The sequence below is a fragment of the Bufo bufo genome, chromosome 7 (assembly GCF_905171765.1).
Source record: "Bufo bufo chromosome 7, aBufBuf1.1, whole genome shotgun sequence".
Classification (NCBI taxonomy): Eukaryota; Metazoa; Chordata; class Amphibia; order Anura; family Bufonidae; genus Bufo; species Bufo bufo.
In genome coordinates, this window is record NC_053395.1 from 163,157,493 (window position 1) to 163,179,821 (window position 22,329).

At 44.7% G+C, this 22,329-nt stretch overlaps 1 protein-coding gene across 1 annotated transcript in view; it reads left to right on the forward strand.

The window, feature by feature from the left end:
* Positions 1-9,588: 9,588 nt before the first annotated feature.
* LOC121008804 (putative methyltransferase DDB_G0268948) overlaps positions 9,589-22,329 on the forward strand; it is a 36,935-nt gene continuing 24,194 nt past the window's right edge. The window contains exons 1-2 of the mRNA XM_040441498.1: positions 9,589-9,632; positions 14,123-14,274. Coding sequence (XP_040297432.1) covers positions 14,164-14,274 — 111 coding nt within the window. The 5' untranslated portion in view covers positions 9,589-9,632; positions 14,123-14,163. The remainder of the gene's footprint in view (positions 9,633-14,122; positions 14,275-22,329) is intronic.

Consider the following 22,329-nt stretch of genomic DNA (forward strand, 5'->3'; position numbering starts at 1 on the left):
ACTTGCATAAAATGGCCATCGACGCCCACCTAACTAACAGACGGATAAAAGTTATTTTTCTGTGTCACTGGGCTCAGGGCAGGGTAAAAAAATTGTGCATTGCACCCACAAGACAAAATCGCTGTAGATTGCTGTGTTAACAAGCACTTCTGATAAAAGATTATTTCCTATTCTCTCCCTCACAGCAGCAGCATCCTATCTCTACACTAATAAGAGCAGAGTGATGTACAGCGCTACATGAATCCAGCTTATATAGAGGCTGGGTCACATGCTGCACTGGCCAATCACAGCCATGCCATTAGTAGGCATGGCTGTGATGGCTTCTAAGGGCACACGAGTTAAACGCTTGTTGATTGGCTGCTCTGCAGCCTTTCAAAAAGTGCCATTAACTCGCTGAACACCGAACCCGAACCCAAACTTTTACTGAAAAGTTCGGTACGAACCCTAATCATCTTCTTGAATCAGCTTGGGATTGTCATCTTGAAGAAAACATCTTGAAACATCTTGAGACCTGAAGTCATCTTGATCCATCGGATCCAGCCACTTGACCACCTTTTCAGCCATTGGAGGCAGCCATCTTAGAACCATTGATACTGATTTCTGCTAGCTGACATTTTGGTATAGTATAACCTTACCTATATTTTATCGGATAATAAATTAATATAATATATATCTATATATATTCAATTAACCATACTTTGTGTATAGTATCTGTTTTGTAATAAGATTGGGGTGTACCTGCAGCATCATCCTAAAACTTGATCCGATTCAGGGAGATTTATATATACTGTTGGAAACACGGTATCATCTCCAAAGAACTGAATTCAGTTCTAGGCCGGTATGGTTAATTAGGTATATATATATTTGTATCAATAAGAGAGGAAATCTGAAATAGACCAGATTTGGATTTAATCAGACATTTGTCGGCTGAGAGAAATCAGGTATCAAATTGATTTAAAAACATAATTGAAGGGAATTGTCATAATAAGTCATAGTAGTAGATATATATATATATATATATATATATATATATATATACATATATATATATATATATACTTTCTTAAAATTTTGCATATCATTGATTGAATTTCAATTGTCACCAATTTTCTTATATATATTAATTTGCACTGTATTATTGTTATTTAATAAATATATATTTTGATATACCACCTCCTCCTTTTTGTTGTCTAACTTAGCGCAGATCACAAGCTCGTTTTAGCTTGGTATTTATGATAATATAACTAGAATCTCCTTCATTACAGATTAATTTATTCACATAAATAATATAGACTGTTAATCGGAGACAGCATAAATATTCCGACAGCCTCTTTCACACGGGCGTCCCGGATTTGCTCCAGATGCGTCAGGTGTGCCTTGCGGGAAAACCGCGCAAGTAGGCACGCAATTGCAATCAGATTTGACTGCAATTGCGTTCCGATGTTCATTTTTTTCCGACGAGTACAATGCACTTTGCACGCGCGTGAGAAAAAATTGAATGTGGTACCCAGACCTAAACCCGGACTTCTTCACTGAAGTTCAGGTTTGGTTAGGTGTTCTATTCATTTTATTATTTTCCCTTATAACATGGTTATAAAGGAAAATGATAGCATTCTTAATTCAGAATTCTTACTAAAATGTTGCTTGAGGGGTTATAAAAAATAAAATAAATTAACTCACCTCATCCACTTGTTTGCGCTGCCGGCATCGTCTTGGTGACGTAAGGATCTTCTATCTTCATTTAGCAGGACCTGCGCTGACATCACAGCGCTCACCACGTGGTGAGCGCGATTACGTCATCAAAGGTCCTGTTGCAGGTCCTGAAAGAAGAAGAAAGAAGACGATGCTGGCAGCGTGAACAAGTGGATGAGATGAGTTAATTATTTTTTTATTTTTTAACCCCTCAAGCAACATTTTAGCAAGCATTCTGTATTAAGAATGCTATTATTTTCCTTTATAACCATGTTATAAAGAAAAATAATACAGTAAATTGACTTTTATCAATTTACCAACATCATCTCCTAGCAACCATGCGTGAAAACCGCATTGCATTCGCACTTGCTTGCGGATGCTATGTGATTTTCACTCATTCCCATTCATTTCTATGGGGACTACGTTGCGTGAAAAACGCAGAATATAGAACATGCTGCGATTTTCACACAAAGCACAAATGATGCGCGAAAATCACCGCTCATCTAAACAGTTAATGGGTCCGGATTAAGTGCGGGTGCAATGCGTGAGGTGAACACATTGCACCCGGACGGAATTCTCGCCCATGTGAAAGGGGCCTTAAATCAAATTTCTTAACTCATAGGGTTTATCTTGAAACAAAAGCCATTGAAAAGCAATTGAAGATGTTTGCTTAACGCATTTAGTTTAGATAACACGTCGAAGAAAGCATGTGTGTTAACTCTACTACATCTGTATGTATACTTTATTTTGTTTATTTATTTAAGTTTTACGCAATAACAGCATTTAAAAAAAAAAAATAACATGTTTTAGTGTCTCCATATTCTGAAAGCCATATTTTTTTTATTTTTTTGGCAATTGTCTTAGGCAGGGGCTTATTTTTTGCGGAATGAGATGACGGTTTGATTGGTATGATTTTGGGGTGCGTATGACTTTTTGATCACTTGGTATTACACTTTTTGTGATGTAAGGTGACTTTTTACACCGTTTTTATTTTTATTTTTTTACGGTGTTCACCTGAGGGGTTAGTTCATGTGATATTTTTATACAGCAGGTTCTTACAGACGTGGCAATAGCTAACATGTATACTTTATTTATTTATTTAAGTTTTACACAATAACATCATTTTTTAAACAAAAAAAAATCATGTTTTATTGTCTCCATATTTTGAGAGCCATATATTTTTTGATTTTTAGGTAATTGTCTTAGGTAGGGTTTCATTTTTTGTGGGATGAGATGATGGTTTGATTGGTATGATTTTGGGGTGCGTATGACTATTTGATCGCTTGGTATTACACTTTTTGTGATGTAAAGTAAGAAAAAATAGCTTTTTTTACACTGTTTTTATTTCATTTTTTACGGTGTTCACCTGAGGCTTTAGTTCATGTGATATTTTTATACAGCAGGTTCTTACGGACGCGGCGATACCAAATATGTATACTTTTTTTATTTATTTAAGTTTTACACAATAACAGCATTTTTGAAACAAAAAAAAATCATGTTTCAGTGTCTCCATATTCTGAGAGCCGACATATTTTTTTTTTTTCGTGATTGTCTTAGGTAGGGTCTCATTTTTGCAGGATGAGATGAGGGTTTGATTGGTATGATTGTGGGGTGCGTATGACTTTCTGATCATTTGGTATTACACTTTTTGTGATGTTAGGTGACAAAAAATGGCTCTTTGTACAATGTTTATATATTTTTTTTTTCCGTGTTCACCTGAGGGGTTAGTTCATGTGATATTTTTATACAGCAGGTTCTTACGGATGTGGCAATACCTAATATGTATACTTTTTTTATTTATTTAAGTTTTACACAATAACAGCATTTTTGAATAAAAAAAATGAATGTTTTTGTGTCTCAATATTTTGAGAGCCATTTTTTTTATACTTTGGGCGATTGACTTACGTAGGGTCTAATTTTTTGCTGGATGAGATGATTGTTTGATTGGTATGATTTTGGGGTGCCTTTTGATCACTTGGTATTACACTTGGTATTACACAAAAATTGCGTTTTTTGCACCTTTCTTATAAATTTTTTACGGTGTTCACCTGAGAGGTTAGTTTATGGGATATTTTTATACAGCAGGTTCTTATGGACGTGGAAATACCTAATATGTATCTTTTTAAAAAATTTATTTAAGGGCTCATGCACACGACCGTATGCTCTCTGAGACATACGGTCCGTGAGCGGGCCATATGCCCCGGAGTGGCATACATCGTGCACACGGGAGCGCACAGCATCATAGGTTACTATGATGCTGTGCACATCGGGCCACCTGCAGGGCTATTGTCATGCACTCATATGATCTTATGAGTGCAAGACAATAGTCCCGCGGGCGGCCCGATGCGCACAGCATCATAGCAACCTATGATGCTGTGCACTCCCGTGAGCACGATTTATGCCGCTCCATGACATATGGCCCACTCACGGATCGTTTGTCTCGGAGGGCATATGGTCGTGTGCGTGAGCCCTAAGTTTTACTAAATAACAGCATTTTTTAAATTAAAAAAATCATGTTTTAGGCCTCCTGCACACGACCGTTGTGTGCACCCGTGGCCGTTGTGCCGTTTTCCGTTTTTTTTCGCGGACACATTGACTTTCAATGGGTCCGTGGAAAAATCGGAAAATGCACCGTTTTGCAGCCGCATCCGTGATCCGTGTTTCCTGGCCGTGAAAAAAATAAGACCTGTCCTATTTTTTTCAAGGCCAACGGTTCACGGACCTATTCAAGTCAATGGGTCCGTGAAAGAACACGGATGCACACAAGATTGGCATCCGTGTCCGTGATCCGTGGCCGTAGGTTAGTTTTTATACAGACGGATCCGAAGATCCGTCTGCATAAAAGCTTTTTCAAAGCTGAGTTTTCACTTCGTGAAAACTCAGAACCGACAGTATATTCTAACACAGAAGCGTTCCCATGGTGATGGGGACGCTTCTAGTTAGAATACACTACAAACTGTGTACAAGACTGCCCCCTGCTGCCTGGCAGCACCCGATCTCTTACAGGGGGCCGTGATCAGCACAATTAACCCCTCAGGTGCCGCACCTGAAGGGGTTAATTGTACTATCATATCCCCCCCCTCCCCAGTTTGAATATCATTGGTGGCCAGTGCGGCCCCCCCCTCTATTGTAATAATTTGTTGGTGGCACAGTGCGGCCCCCCCCCTCTATTGTAATAATTCGTTGGTGGCCAGTGCGGCCCCCCCCCTCCCTCCCTCTATTGTAATAATTCGTTGGTGGCACAGTGTGCGCCCCCCCCCTCCCTCCCTCTATTGTAATAATTCGTTGGTGGCACAGTGTGCACCCCCCATTGGCCCCCCCTCCCTCTATAGCATTAACAACATTGGTGGCCAGTGTGCGGCCTCCCATCTCCCCCCCCCCCATCATTGGTGGCAGCGGAGTTCCGATCGGAGTCCCAGTTTAATCGCTGGGGCTCCGATCGGTAACCATGGCAACCAGGACGCTACTACAGTCCTGGTTGCCATGGTTACTTAGCAATAGTACAATAGTAGAAGATTCATACTTACCTGCTGCTGCGATGTTCGTGTCCGGCCGGGAGCTCCACCTACTGTAAGTGACAGGTCTGTGCGGTGCATTGCTAAATGAACCGTCACTTACCAGTAGGAGGAGCTCCCGGCCGGACACGAACATTGCAGCTCCCAGGTAAGTATGAATCTTTTACTATTGTACTATTGCTAGTAACCCGCTGCCACCAATGATCGGGGGGGGGGGAAGGGGGGGGAGATGGGAGGCCGCACACTGGCCACCAATGTTGTTAATGCTATAGAGGGAGGGGGGCCAATGGGGGGCGCACACTGTGCCACCAACGATTTATTACAATAGAGGGAGGAAGGGGGGGGGCGCACACTGTGCCACCAACAAATTATTACAATAGAGGGAGGAAGGGGGGGGGTGGGGGGGGCACACTGTGCCACCAACGAATTATTACAATAGAGGGAGGAAGGGGAGGGGGGGGCCGCACTGGCCACCAATGATATTCAAACTGGGGAGGGGGGGGGGTCTGCCCCCTGCTGCCTGGCAGCCCTGATCTCTTACAGGGGGATATGATAGTACAATTAACCCCTTCAGGTGCGGCACCTGAGGGGTTAATTGTGCTGATCACGGCCCCCTGTAAGAGATCGGATGCTGCTAGGCAGCAGGGGGCAGTCATGTACACAGTTTGTAGTATATTCTAACTAGAAGCGTCCCCATCACCATGGGAACGCCTCTGTGTTAGAATATACTGTCGGAAATGAGGTTTCACGATCTAACTCATATCCGACAGTATATTCTAACATAGAGGCGTTCCCATGGTGATGGGGACGCTTCAAGTTAAAAAATACCATCGGATTGGAGAAAACTCCGATCCGATGGTATAAAAGGGACTCCAGACTTTACATTGAAAGTCAATGGGGACGGATCCGTTTGAAATTGCACCATATTGTGTCAACGTCAAACGGATCCGTCCCCATTGACTTGCATTGTAATTCAGGACGGATCCGTTTGGCTCCGCACGGCCAGGCGGACACCAAAACGACTTTTTTTTCATGTCCGTGGATCCTCCAAAAATCAAGGAAGACCCACGGACAAAAAAACGGTCACGGATCACGGAAAAACGGGACCCGTTTTTGCGGACCGCAAAAAAATACGTTCGTGTGCAGGAGGCCTTAGTGTCTCCATATTCTGAGAGCCATAGTTTTTTCATTTTTTGCCGATTTGTTTTATGTAGGGGTTCATTTTTTGGAGGATGAGGTGACGGTTTGATTGGTTCTATTTTGGGGGGCATATGCCTTTTTTATCGCTTGGTGTTGCACTTTTTGTGATGTAAGGTGACAAAAAATGATTGTTTTAGCACAGTTTTTATTTATTTATTTTTTACGGCGTTCAGGTGAGGGTGGATTATGTGATATTTTTGTAGAGTCGGTCGTTAAGGACCTTAGGGTCCTTAAGGGGTTAATACTTATACATGTTATTTGTATTCTTGTAGTTTTAGGGTACTTTCACACTTGCGTTTTTCTTTTACGGCATAGAGTTCCGTCACAGGGGCTCTATACCGGAAAAGAACTGATCAGTTTTATCCCCATGCATTCTGAATGGAGAGTAATCCGTTCAGTTTGCATCAGGATGTCTTCAGTTCAGTCTTTTTGACTGATCAGGCAAAAGAGAAAACCGCAGCATGCTACAGTTTTATCTCCGGCGAAAAAAAACGGAAGACTTGCCTGAATGCCGGATCCAGCATTTTTTCCCATAGGAATGTATTAGTGCCGGATCCGGCATTCAGAATACCGGAATGCCGGATCCGTCCTTCCGGTCTGCGCATGCGCAGACTGAAAAAAAGGTGAAAAAAATAAATGCCGGATCTGTTTTGCCGGATGACACCGTAAAGACGGATCCGGCATTTCAATGCATTTTTTCAACTGATCAGGCATTTTTAAGACTGATAAGGATCCTGATCAGTCTTACTAATGTCATCAGTTTGTATAAATTTTACCTGATCCGGCAGGCAGTTCCGGCGACTGAACTGCTTGCCGCATCTCTCTGCCGCAAATGTGAAAGTAGCCTTACCAAACAATCCTGTTTTACCAATCAATCAATCAATCAATCGTATATAATCAATTAATCACATATGTACGACCTGTTGACCAATAAACAAGTTAGACTACAAAGAATAGTTTTCTTATTTGGAAGACAGGAATGGTTTATGCTGAATGTCAGACTGCACACTGTGTGAACGTGTATGAACACAGAACAATAATGACAGCCCTGGCCTGCGCTGTGTGCTGCAGTCTGTAATACTCATTATCATAACAATAGCACAGCAGGGCCAGCCAGGGCTGTCATTACCATACACTGTGTATGATAATGACAGAGCTAGGGATGAGCGAAACATGTGGGCCGCAATACGGCCACGGGGGACACACGGTCGTGTGCAAGAGGCCTTAGGCCTCTTTCACACGGGCGTCATGTTTTTTGCCCGGATAAGATGCGGGTGCGTTGCGGGAAAATGCGTGATTTTTCCGTGCGAGTGCAAAACATTGTAATGCGTTTTGCACACGTGTGAGAAAAATCGACATGTTTGGTACCCAACCCCGAACTTCTTCACAGAAGTTCGGGTTTGGGTTAGGTGTTCTGTAGATTGTATTATTTTCCCTTATAACATGGTTATAACATGGTAACATACAATAGCGCTGGAGGGGTTAAAAAAATAAAATAAAATAATTTAACTCACCTTAATCCACTTGTTCGCGCAGCCCGGTTTCTCTTCTGTCTTCTTTCTTCAGGACCTGGGTAAAGGACCTGTGGTGACGTCACTGCACTCATCACATGGTCCATCACATGATGTTTTACCATGGTGATGGATCATGCGACGGGCCATGTGATGAGCGCAGTGATGTCATCACAGGTCCTTTACCCAGGTCCTGAAGAAAGAAGACAGAAGAGAAGCCGGGCTGCGCGAACAAGTGAATTAAGGTGAGTTAATTTATTAATTTTTTAACCCCTCCAGCACTATTGTACCATGCATTCTGTATTCAGAATGCTATTATTTTCCCTTATAACCATGTTATAAGGGAAAATAATAAAGATCGGGTCCCCATCCCGATCGTCTCCTAGCAACCGTGCGTCAAAATCGCACCGCATCCGCACTTGCTTGCGGATGCTCGTGATTTTCACGCAGCCCCCTTCACTTCTATGGGGCCTGCGTTGCGTGAAAAACGCACAAAATAGAGCATGCTGCGATTTTCACGCAACGCACAGCACCATAGAAATGAATGGGTCCGGATTCAGTGCGGGTGCAATGCGTTCAACTCACGCATTGCACCCGCGCGGAAAACTCGCCAGTGTGAAAGGGGCCTTATGCTACTAGTATACTATCAACCCTGCTGCGCTGTCTAGGGATGAGCATTTCGATGAAACATCCAAAGTTGATTTGCATAAAACTTTGTTTGAATACTGTAGAGAGAGAGCGCTCCGTACAGTATTAGAATGTATTGGATCCGATGAGCTGAAGTTATTACTTCACGAAGTCTTGTGAGACTTCGCGTAATAGCGTCATAAATTGATTTCTACTGTAAAAAAACATTTCCCGAACTTGGGTTTCTTGGTACCTTGGAACCGAACCGGGAAATGTTTTTTTTTTACAGCAGAAATCAATTTATTAAGTTACTACGCGAAGTCTCACGAGAAAGTAATAACTTCGGCTCATCAGGGCTCCGTACGGTATTGAAAAGAAGTTTTATGTGAATCGACTTCGGATGTTTCATCGGAAGTCGATTCGGTCATCCCTAGACAGCGCAGCAGGGCTGATAGTACTAGTAGCATAAGGCCTCTTGCACACGACCGTGTGTCCCCCGTGGCCGTATTGCGGCCTGCATACAGCAGGTCCACAATACACGGGATACCGGCCGTGTGCATTCCGCATCACTGATACAGACCCATTCACTTCAATAGGTCCGCAAATCCGGAGATGCGGTGCGGAACGGAACGGAACCACAGAACGGAAGCACTACACAGTGTTTCTGTGGTGTTCTGTTCCGTGCTTCCGTTCCGCAAAAAGATAGAACTTGTCCTATCTTTTTGCGGAACGGACGGATCGCGGACCCCATTCAAGTGAATGGGGTCGCGATCCGCTTGCAGCTGACCCACATACTTGTTCAAGAGGCCTAACTGTGCAAAACAGGTTACTAAGCTCCTGTGTTGCACTGAAAGAGTTAACAGGACAGCTCTGATCTGGAAAGGAAAGGGTTACCCAGGTGCTGCCACTCCCTGTATTTCTGTGATTCAGGGCATCAGGAACGACGGACGAGCAGCTCAGCCAATGAAAGAGAGAAGGCGAGTCAGGACAGCCAATCAGATGTAAGACCCTCCCTGTCTGCAGTTCATAAAAGAGAGTAAAAACACATGCTTCTGCCTGGGCTCTTAGGTTTGCCAGGAAGAGCAAGGTGGGGAACACTGCATTGTGTATATTGTGTGGTGGGCAGTGACTACATAGTGTGGTTATGAGACTTGGGGGTGACTGCATAGTGTGGTTATGTGACATGGGGGTGACTGCATAGTGTGGTTATGAGACTTGGGGGTGACTGCATAGTGTGGTTATGTGACATGGGGGTGACTGCATAGTGTGGTTATGTGACATGGGGGTGACTGCATAGTGTGGTTATGTGACATGGGGGTGACTGCATAGTGTGGTTATGTGACATGGGGGTGACTGCATAGTGTGGTTATGTGACATGGGGGTGACTGCATAGTGTGGTTATGTGACATGGGGGTGACTGCATAGTGTGGTTATGTGACATGGGGGTGACTGCATAGTGTGGTTATGTGACATGGGGGTGACTGCATAGTGTGGTTATGTGACATGGCGGTGACTGCATAGTGTGGTTATGTGACATGGCGGTGACTGCATAGTGTGGTTATGTGACATGGCGGTGACTGCATAGTGTGGTTATGTGACATGGCGGTGACTGCATAGTGTGGTTATGTGACATGGCGGTGACTGCATAGTGTGGTTATGTGACATGAGGGTGACTGCATAGTGTATATGTGATACACATCACACTGTAATTGGAAAATTTACCTGGCACTCAAAACATCTGGAGAATATGTGGAAACATACAAATTTATTATGCAATAAAACCGCAATATGCCTAGGCGATATACATCTTGTTCATATACATCAATAATAAAACTATATCACTTATAAAATGTTACCACTAAAACGTTAAAACACATCAATTGTTCGCAATGTAATAGGAATGCTATTTTGGTCTTCTATTTGTATAGAGACATGTTTGCATAGATAGAAATCCCGATGGCAATTGTCATGTAGTCAGTCCATACATATAGTGCTTCTGGTCTCTGTATGGGGGGACACAATTCCTACGTGGTCCCAAACTTTCAGAGTTGATAGGTTCACCTGTCTATAGAGGATCTAATGTACACATTTAGTACTCACGGTACATTGCGCTGATTAAGGAAAGCTTTTCTTTAAGTGTAAAGATTCTTTCAGTGGCGTCCCACAGCTCCACCACGCTCCAACTCTGAAAGTTTGGGACCACGTAGTAATTGATGTGTTTTAATGTGTTATAGTGGTAACATGATATAGTTTGATTATTGATGTATATAAACAGGATGTATATCGCCTAGGCATATTGTGGTTTTATTGCATAATAAATTTGTATGTTTCCACATATTCTCCAGATGTTTTGAGTGCCAGGTCAATTTTCCAATTACATTAAATCAAGAACAAGGGGTGTTTCTTTCACCTTGAGCACCAGTTGCGGTTATCCACAGTGAGCCATCTGTATACCATATACATCACACTGTGTTGCCATGCTGGCTCGCTGTATTTGTGTACTGGCTGCAGTTGATTATTCTCTTTTGTATGCTTTTGTTTTTTGTTTTTTTGTTTTTTGTGTTGTGCGTGCTGGCTGCAGTGTTCTGTGGTTGTGTGAACTGTGACTTGTATGCTCTGTGTTCATAGAGTTAGGCTGCGTTCACACGGGCGAGATTTCCGCGCGGGTGCAATGCGGTAGGTGAACGCATTGCACCCGCACTGAATCTGGACCCATTCATTTCAATGGGGCTGTTCAGATGAGCGATGATTTTCACGCATCACTTATGCGTTGCGAGAAAATCGCAGCATGCTCTATATTCTGCGTTTTTCACGCAACGCAGGCCCCATAGAAGTGAATGGGGTTGCGTGAAAATCGCATGCATCCGCAAGCAAGTGCGGATGCGGTGAGATTTTCACGCACGGTTGCTAGGTGACAGTCTATACACTGTATTATTTTCCCTTATAACATGGTTATAAGGGAAAATAATAGCATTCCGAATACAGAATGCATAGTAGGTGATCAATTGAGGGTTAAAAAATAAAAAAAATTAACTCACCTTCTCCTCTTGTTCGCGTAGTTCTCCCGGTCTTCAGTTCTTTAAAAAGATGAACTATGGGCTAAAGGACCTTTGGTGACCTCAGATCACATGGTACATCACCGCGGTGATGGACCATGTCATTGGAGCATGTGATCTGACGTCACCAAAGGTCCTTTAGCCCATAGTTCATCTTTTTAAAGAACTGAAGACCGGGAGAACTACGCGAACAAGAGGAGAAGGTGAGTTAATTTTTTTTATTTTTTAACCCTCAATTGATCACCTACTATGCATTCTGTATTCGGAATGCTATTATTTTCCCTTATAACCATGTTATAAGGGAAAATAATAACATCTACACAACACCGAACCCAAACCTGAACTTCTGTGCAGAAGTTCGGGTCTGGGTACCACAGTCGGTTTTTTTATCACGCGCGTGCAAAACACATTGCACACGCGCGATAAAAACTGAACATCGGAACGCAATCGCAGTCAAAACTGACTGCAATTGCATTCCTACTCGCGCGGGTTTGCCGCAACACACCGGGACGCATCCGGAACTAATCCGGACACGCTCGTGTGAACCCAGCCTTAATGGTTCCTTGGTCTGTGTGTGCTTGATTACCAGTTGGTCAGGTGTGCTCATTAACCAGCTATTTAGTCCTGTGACGTGTGACAGAAGCAGACTGTCTCCAACTTTGCTATGTGCAGGGTGTATTCTCCTGACCTGGGTGTTTGCCATTCTACCCTGATCTGTGTGGTCACCTGGTAATTCATTGTTGTCACTAGAGATGAGCAAATATTTTTGAAAATTTAATTCGGCCGGTTCAGTTTTTTTTTTTTTTAAATTTGGTTTGATCTGAATTTATTTGTGGCGAATTGCGTTAAAAAACAGCTACTTCCTGGCTGCAGAGAGCCTTTATAAGGGTGTAGAACACTGTGCCTTGCAGTAACACACATTTGGAGTCTACTGTGCTAGTGAAAATAATACTGTGAGTCAGTATGACATGCAGATGACAGGCGTCGCTCTTAGAATCACTGCACACTTCACTTATTTGGGCAGTCATGAGGCCAAAACTGACCAAATAACTATTAACTCAGCCTTACAGGTCGATGTTGGCATCAAGAATCGCACTCCTTTTACACTGTAATCAGCTGATTCCACATAAATGTCTACAGAACCTGTTCTATTAAACGCTTATACAAGTAGAGCCATCCGACAGAGTGGAGATGGTGTCAGCAGTAAGTTTGAGTTGACGTTGCTGATTATTTTGCCCTTCCTCTGATCCGTCAGAACAATAACCCCCAAAAAACGGATCCTGTCTGAGCATCCTCCATTTTGTCAGTAATCCATCAGTATTGCTAATGCCCAAAAAAACAGGAGTGGATCCAAAACAGAGATGAGTCAACCATTCAAGAACCGCTGGGTTGCTGGTCAAGACACGACCGCTAGATGACACTGGGAGCTCAGGCCTCTAGCTGTGACTCCTGCTGCTACCTCTGCCTGCGCCAGAAACATTTAGGCTTCTGCCACTCCCCTGTGCAGGGCCTGGCACAGATAAATAAATAAAAAGGAAATTAAAAACACCCCCAAAAAAGTCAAATTTTCTCACTTCACCACACAACGGCTAATGAGCCTTTTTCTTCCCCGCGAATACAAGCCGCAAATTTAGAACACATAACTGCACCGCACAAGGGCAAATAAGAAGAAATATTTCCTTGCAATAAACCCTGTCATGGCTGTATTAAACAGCACTTGCACCCCAATAACAAGAACGGTTTTCTGGAATTACAGAGCTGTATAATGGCAATTTCGATCCCCAGCCAGTGCAGCAAGGTGTAATAGGATTGTTTCCATTACCCAGGCTGTAACCTCACCTACTAAACCATGTTCTACATAAATGCTGTGGAATGATTCCTCCCTATCCTTTCCCTACACCTTGAATAATCTTTCCCTGAACTTGTAAATCTTTTTATTTTGTTATTTTTTGGCACAATGAAGTCTTTCCTAGCACTGTCCCTAGTGCATGCTGACGTCTCTCCCTGCACTAAGTACACTGGAAAATGACAGATTCCAAGATGGCTGAGGCTATTTATAGGGCTGTGGCATCACAGGGCTGGCTGGCTGCTGATTGGCTGCATGCATGGCATAATGGGTAATCCTGTGTTCCCAGAGTTCCTTGCTCTGTCCTCACATGTGCAGCACCCATTTTAGGAAAAAATGTGATTCGTTACCACAAAGCTGGCATCTGCCTGTCTCATGTCTGTGCAGCTCTGTCTCTGACCACCATGCATCCGTTCAACATGGCGTCCAGTCATCTAACTGTCTCATGTCTGTGACAGGCCAATCTCTTTTTGGACAAGTCAGAAAAGAGTATGTAAATCCTAGTTGTGCCAAACTGCGCCACTTTTTAGACACATTCTAGGTGCAGAACTGCAGACATTTTATTAAATTTTAGCCTTTCAATGTACATAGATTGATGCTGTTTATAAAGAATACCATTGAATGTTCATTAAAAAAAATTAAAATATTGAGGCAAAAATTATTTTTATTTGACAGGTTTTTACGTTACAACTGCAACAGCCAAAGCAAATATCACCATGGCAGTCGAAGTGTTCCAGAAGGCGACATTCTCTTCTGTGTATCAAAAATATATGATCCCGGTCTCCAACGAAATCTGTAATATGATTCTATCCTACATGAAGGCAAAAGTAAGATACGTTATTGAGTGGATTTTTACAAGCCTATTTATATGTAATGTAGTGTTAAGAGGACCTGTCGTCATCCCCAGGCATGTCTGTTTAAAGTGATGCTTCTGGACCAAGGCTGGTTCAATCCATCCTGCCGCTGCTTGATTCCAAACTACATTTGGGACTTGCCAGTATATGGCAGATGACACCTACAGCCAATCACTGCCAGCCACAGTGGCTGTGGTGGTGGTGTTCCACATACCTGCTCATCACTAGGTCTGGATTGGTTAACAAGGTGAGACACCTCTTTGAAAACGATTTAATGCCATTATTCCTATTGACCAAGGCATCAAATAGACTAAATGGTGGGATCAGGGTAATCTTAATTTCAATCATTGCACAGCAGGTGTAGATTACCTATATATGTGCATCACATTGGGAACGCCTTCCAAATAGCACCATATATATGGAAATTATTTTCATTTTCAGTTTTTTTTTGTTTTTTTAATGATCTATTAATGTTTTGTATATGATATTTTGAGATTCTCAAATATTTTTCTGTGTAGTATTGCCACCAAATCTTAAATGTAGCTTTTCAGAAAGCGGAGTGTAATGCAGTGGATTTAAGAATTATATGAATAAAGATATCAAACACAAAATTATATATCAATCCTGCTCTAGAACATGCTGCCTTGAGACTCTCAGTACTCTTGTGTACTCTTGCATGTCTCATTTAGAGAAGTATTGTCTCTCTCTTTCTGGTCTTATAGGAACTATATTTTTCCCTGGTATTTGATATATGAAAATATATGATGTCCTAGGAGTAGTGTTGTGCGAACTTGTGTTTTGAAGGTTCGGGTTATCTAAGTTATGGTCCATGGTAGCAGAATCCATAACAGAATTCTTAGATAACCTGAACTTTGTACGCCGAACTTAAACACAAGTTCTCTCATCCCTACCAAGGAGATCTTAGTGTTACATTCCAACTAACAGGGCAATTTGTGCATATTTAATTCAGGTAGAATCAATTTTAAACCCTAATATAAAAAAAAATCCAGGAAGTCCACCATGACAGCACATGGGAGGTTGTCCTAATAGGCCTCTGTAGGGACAGGAAGCAAGAGTTTTAAAGGACCCACCCCCCTATCCAGTGTTCTTCCTGTCCCTACAGGGAGTTTCAAGAGGGGCCCTCTTTAGGGTGAAGAAACTTGGCCGCGGTAGATGGGAGTTGAAGCTACTTCCCCTCCGGGGGCTTTGGGCTCGGCAATGCACATCTTGCTCGTGCGGGTGCATAGCGGGGACGTTCGTTCCAGAAACGCGGTGTGTACAGGAAGGAACGCCGCTGCATCATAATCCGAGATGGCAGCGCCCAGCGTTCCATGCTGGAGGCCTGGATCGGGCCTTGCATGAGGGGTCGACTCTCCCCGAGGGAATAGTTCACAGGAGGAAAGGAGGAGAGCAGGGGGCAGACCCTTAAGTTAAGACCACATAAAGGGAACCAGCAAGTAGAGAGGTCCCGAACTATTTGCCGGTGAATAGTTCCCGGCGAACATCGCTTGTTCGCCGCGGCGTGCGAACATATGCGATGTTCGGTCTGCCCCCTATTCGTCATCATTGTGTAAACTTTGACACTGTACCTCAGTCAGCAGATGCATTCCAGCCAATCGGCATCAAACCCTCCCTCCCAGACCCTCCCACCTCCTGGACAGCATCCATTTTAGATTCATTCGGAAGCTGCAGTGTCACAAATTTGACTAAGTTGTAATCGCAATGAGATTAATACAGGTTATATTAATCGCATCGCAAATTCAACTAAGAGCTGGATTCCTAATGGTTGTTGTATTGCTAGAATATAACGAAGATTGAGAATATTGTTATATTCGTCAATTCTAGCAATACAACCATTAGGAACTCAGATCTAAATTGTAATCTCAATGCGATTAATACAGGTTATATTAATCGCATTGCGAATTCAACTTAGAGCTGGGTTCCTAATGACCCTGTACCTCAGTCAGCAGACACATTCCAGCCAATCAGCAGCAGACCCTCCCTCCCACCTCCTGGACAGCATCCATTTTAGATTCATTCGGAAGCTGCATTCTTAGTGAGAGGAGGGACAGTGTAGCTGCTGCTGATTTAATAGGGAAATCGATAGCTAGGCTAGTGTATTCAGTGTCCACTACAGTCCTGAAAGACTCATCTGATCTCTGCTGTAAGGACAGCACCCCAAAATGCCCTTTTTATGGCTAGAACATCAGTCTGCTTTTTTTTTTCCTGTGTAATCTAATTGCAGTTGCCTGCCAGCGTGTGTCAGGCTCACAGCTTATACTGTGCCCACTTGCCCAGTGCCACCACTCATATCTGGTGTCACAGTAGCTTGTATTAAAAAAACTAAACTTTTTTGACTGTAATATAATAGCAGTCAGTTGCTGTCAACGCACGTGTGTTTCATGCCCTGCAAGTGCACAGTGTCACCAGCGCAACTCATATCTGGGGTCACATTCGATTCCATTTAAAGAAAAACAACAATTTTGACTGAATAAATGGCAGTCAGTTGCACACATGTGTTTGTGTGTTTAAGGCCCAGCTGCAAGTGCATAGTGTCAACAGCGTAACTGGTATCTAGTGTCACAGTAGCTTGCACGCATAGTACAACTTAACGAATATAAAAAAAATGACAGGCAGAGGCAGGCCACCCCGCAGGGGCTGTCGTGGTCGTGGTGCTGTGATTCCCTTTGGCCCTAGAATAATGCCCAGTGTTCAGAAGCCACGTACCCTGAACTCGAAAAGTTCTGAGGACATAGTTTACTGGCTAACACAGGACACCCAATCTTCTACAGCTTCCGCTCGGAACCTTGACGCACCATCCTCCTCCAGCTCAGCTTCGGGCACCTCAAGTTACCACTCGCCCGCCTGCCGCCACCACCAACATTAGCACCACAGCTGCTTCACTTGATCTGTCAGAGGAGTTATTTACACATCAGTTGGAAGAAATGAGTGATGCGCAACCATTATTGCCAGAGGATGTAGATAACAGGGATATGTCTGTCAGGCAGGATTACACACGTGGACATACGGTGTGATGATGATGATGATGTTGTACCTGCTGCTGCTTCCTTTGCTGAGTTGTCAGATACAAGTGAAGCGGTTGATGATGACTCTGTCCTTGGGTGCCCACTCGAAGAGAACAGGTGGAAAGTTCTGATGGGGAGACAGAGGAGGAGGAGGAGACGAGTTGGAAGCGGGGGAGGTCGTCGCAAGGAGCTAGTGGCACAGTCAGACAGCATGCATCGGCACCCGGGGTCAGCCAGACAGCACGCCAAGCAACGCATGCTGTTGCCACCACCAGAATGCCATCATTGCAGAGCTCAGCAGTGTGGCATTTTTTGTGTCTGCCTCTAACAGCAGTGCCATTTGCAACCTGTGCCAAAAAAACGGAGTTGTGTGAAGTCCAACACCCACCTAGGTACAACTGCTTTGCGAAGGCACATGATCTCAAATCACAAACTCCTATGGGATCAACACATGAGTACATGCAGCATACAAACTCAAAGCTGCCATCCTCCTCCTGGTCCAGCATCTTCAGCCACGTCAACCACTGCTGTTCTCCTTGCCCCCTCTCACCCATCCGCCACTCCATCTCTTGCCTTGAGCAGTTCCTGCTCATCTGCCCACAGTCAGGTGTCTGTCAAGGACATGTTTGAGCGTAAGAAGCCAAAGTCACAGTCACCCCCTTGCCCGGCGTCTGACAGCTGGCTTGTCTGAACTCTTAGCCCGCCAGCTTTTACCATACAAGCTGGTGGAGTCTGAGGCGTTCAAAAAATTTGTAGCTATTGGGACACCGTAGTGGAAGGTACCTGGCCAAATTTTTTTTTGCACAAAAGGCAATCCCCAACCTGTACTCGATTGTGCAAAAGGAAGTAATGGCATGTCTGGCACAGTGTTGGGGCAAGGGTCCATCTGATACCTGGTCTGCAAAGCACGGTCAGGGCAGGTATATCACCTACACTGCGCATTGGGTAAACCTGCTGACGGCTGACAAGCATGGAATGCGTGGCTCTGCAGAGGAGTTGGTGACACCGCCACGTCTTGCAGGCAGGCCTGCTGCCACCTCCTCTACTCCTACTCCATCCTCTTCCATAACCTCCTTGGCTGAGTCCTCTTCTGCTGCTGCATCTTGCTCCACATCAACGGCACCCCCCTGCTCCCCAGGTGCTATTCCACATCCCAGATACGACAGTGTCACGCCATCTTGGGGTTGACTTGCCTGAAAGCAGAGAGTCACACAGGACCAGCACTCCTGTCTGCCCTGAACGCACAGGTGGATCAGTGGCTGACTCCGCACCAATTGGAGATTGGCAAAGTGGTGTGTGACAATGGAAGCAATTTGTTGGCGGCATTGAATTTGGGCAAGTTGACACATGTGTGTAATCTGATCGTACAACGCTTTGTGCATAAGTACCCAGGCTTACAGGACGTCCTCAAGCAGGCCAGGAAGGTGTGTGGCCATTTCAGGAGTTCCTACACAGCCATGGCGCACTTTTCAGATATTCAGCGGCGAAACAACATGCCAGTGAGGCGCTTGATTTGCGACAGCCCGACACGTTGGAATTAAACACTCTTAATGTTCGACCGCCGGCTCCAACAAGAAAAAGCAGTCAACGAGAATTTGTATGACCGGGGTGCTAGGACAGCCTCTGCGAAGCTGGGAATTTTTTGCCACGTTACTGGACGCTCATGCGCAATGCCTGTAGGCTCATGCGTCCTTTTGAGGAGATAACAAACCTAGTCAGTCACACCGAAGGCACCATCAGCGACATCATCCCATTTGTTTTCTTCCTGGAGCGTGCCCTGCGAAGAGTGCTGGATCAGGCCATAGATGAGCGTGAAGAGGAAGAGTTGTGGTCACCATCACCACCAGAAACAGCCTCATCAGCATCGCTTGCTGGACCTGTGGCAACGCTGGAAGAGGAGTGTGAGGAAGAGGAGTCAGAGGAGGAATGTGGCTTGGAGGAGGAAGACCAACCACAACAGGCATCCCAGGGTGCTTGTCACCTATCTGGTACCCATGGTGTTGTACGTGGCTGGGGGGGAAGAACATGCCTTCAGTGAGATCACTGAGGACAAGGAACGGGACATGAGTAGCTCGGCATCCAACCTTGTGCAAATGGGGTCTTTTCATTCTGTCGTGCCTGTTGAGGTACCCTTGTATAAAAAGGCTGAAGGAGAACGACCTGTACTGGGTAGCCACGCTACTAGACCCCCGGTATAAGCAGAGTGCCTGAAATGTTACCGAATTACAGCAAGCCGGAAAGGATGCAGCAGTTCCAAAATAAATTAAGTATGCTTTACACAGCATATAAGGGTGAAGTCACAGCACAACGTGAATCTAACAGGGGAAGAGGTGAAAGTAATCCTCCTCCCACGACCACGCCGGCAAGGACAGGACGCTTTACACATGTGGTGTTGGAGGACATGCAGAGTTTTTTAAGTCCTACGCATCGCCACAGCCCTTTGGGGTCCACCCTCAGAGAACGACTCGACCGACAGGTAGCAGACTACCTCTCCTTAACTGCAGATATCGACACTCTGAGGAGCAATGAACCCCTTGACTACTGGGTGTGCAGGCTTGACCTGTGGCCTGAGCTATCCCAATTTGGGATAGAACTTCTGGCTGCCCCGCTTCAAGTGTCCTGTCAGAAAGGACCGTCAGTGCAGCAGGAGGTATTGTCACTGAGAAGAGAAGTCGCCTAGGTCAAAAAAGTCTAGATTACCTCACCTTTATTAAGATGAATGAGGGATGGATCCCGAAGGGACTGACAGTGGGCGATAAATTAGACTAGAAAAGGCCTGATGAGATGAGCTGCCTTGGGCTAAAAATTGTCCACACGCTGCTGTATTTTATCTCTGAATGCCGGGTGACTTGCGTGACTTATCCGCCACCAACTAGGGTTCAAGCCGCAATGTTTTAGGGCACTTTCTGCCTGGGAAACATCAATTTTTCTGGCTGCAACAATACCTAATTTTTCAGGCATGTGCACATGCCTAATTTTTCTGGCCTCTGGTGCTGCACTGTGGCTTCAAAAACCAAACAAAAAAAAGGCACTTGTGTCAATTCCCCTTCGTGATCGTTACCTTGTTGCGGTGCAGGGGTTTGCGTATCACAATCAAGCGACCACCTCTGAGTGTGTTGGCAATGGCAATGTTGGCACACCCCAGATAAGGTCGTTGCTTTATAGGAGTGGTGTGTTGAGTTGTACTATTCCTATCTGGTGGCACAGTAGATTTGCACGCACAGTGCCCCAAATTGGACGTAGGAGGACCGACCAAGCATCTTTTTCCATCTCCCGGTTCCTAAATCTATTCCATATACACGTCCCCTGATAGGGAACGTAACAGGGATTAAACTGATAAGAATAGTACTACTTAACACACCTTATAATAACGCAGAGAGAGGAGTCTGAAGAAGAGTCAGAGGAGGAAGGTGGCTTTGAGGAGGTGGAAGACCAACCACAGCAGGTGTCCCAGGGGCTTGTCACCTTTTGGTGACCCTTGGTGTTGTACGTGGCTGGGTGGAGGAAGAGACCTTCAATGACGTCAGTGAGGACAAGGAACAGGACATGGCTAGCTTGGTATCCAACCTTGTGCAAATGGGGAGTTTGCGGTTGTGCAAATGGACTGTTTGCGGTGCGTTAAATGGGGAGTTTGGTCTGTCACTGTGAAGCGGGCGTAACCCTTACACTGCCTGATCGATACAACATCATACCTGATGTTTTAAAGCACGTTATTCCAATCAATTTAGGAATGTTAGGTGATTTATGCCCTTTATGGATTAAAACCCGACTCTGCGTCAACTACGTAATTTTCCATGGGAGTTTTGCCATGGATCCCCCTCCGGCATGCCACAGTCCAGGTGTTAGTCCCCTTGAAACAACTTTTCCATCACTATTGTGGCCAGAGAGTCCCTGTGGATTTTAAAATTCACCTGCAACAATACCTAATTCACCGGACGGCGAGGGGTGCGGCTGGGCACCCTGTACTAACGGACCTCCCCTTGGGCACCGTAAGTGATTGGCAGGTTATAAAAACCTGTTTTTTGGACAAATAGAGCCACAGTGAAGTTTAATGCCAGCTTAGCATTCTTCTTAGTCCAGACATGAGCATATGTTTAGGTTATAGGTGTAAAATCTGATGACAGGATCCCTTTAAGGGAGAAGAAAAGGAAGCTGTTTCCGGTCAATTCCAATCTGAGTGACATGATACTGGAGGAGTGGGAAGATGCAGAAAATAAAATTTCCCATTCCTGGAATTCAGAAGCTGCCTTCAATTTAATCCGGAGGACCAAGATGGCCACAGCCTTCATGGGTGACACTTTATTTTCTGAATCTGCCAGTTTTGCCCCGCGAAGTGGTACACTATCAAATACGGCCAGAAGGGTCTTGTGGCTGAAGACCTGGACAGGCGACACAGCCTCTAAAAATAAGTTGTGTGCAATGCCATTTTCCAGTTATGTTTTTGGACCAGTATTGGATACCATTTTGGAAAGAGTGGCTGACTAAGGATTTCTGGAGGAGAAGCCTAAGAAAGTCTGCTCTTTCGCAGAACAAACAGACAGTCCCAGTACTCATCGAGTAGAGGGAAGGGAAAGTCTGGTAGATAGAGCTAACCGAAAGGAGGCAGAGGAAGAGGGTTCCCTTTCAACCCAAACAACTCAAATTATCCTGGTAAACAATGACCCCATCCCGGTGGGAGGAAGAGTTAGATTTTTCTGCCAGGAATGGGTTTCCATTAGTGTTGAGCAAGCATGCTCGGCTGAATACCTGTTCGACTCTAGCATCTCTATGCTGGGCACATGGCGGTACTCGGCCGAGTACCACATGTGCTCGAGAGCCATGCTTGAGTCTCCTTCCCGCATGTTTCCCAGCTGTTAATCAGCGAATAAACGTGCAAGTACGTACTGCCATTACTGTAATGCCAATAGACTTGTTGGCTGCTGGCCTTACAGTGATTGGCTGGCCAGAACGCGTCATCTAGTGCTATATTGTAGCTGGCCAGCTAGGACCTGTCCTAGGTTGC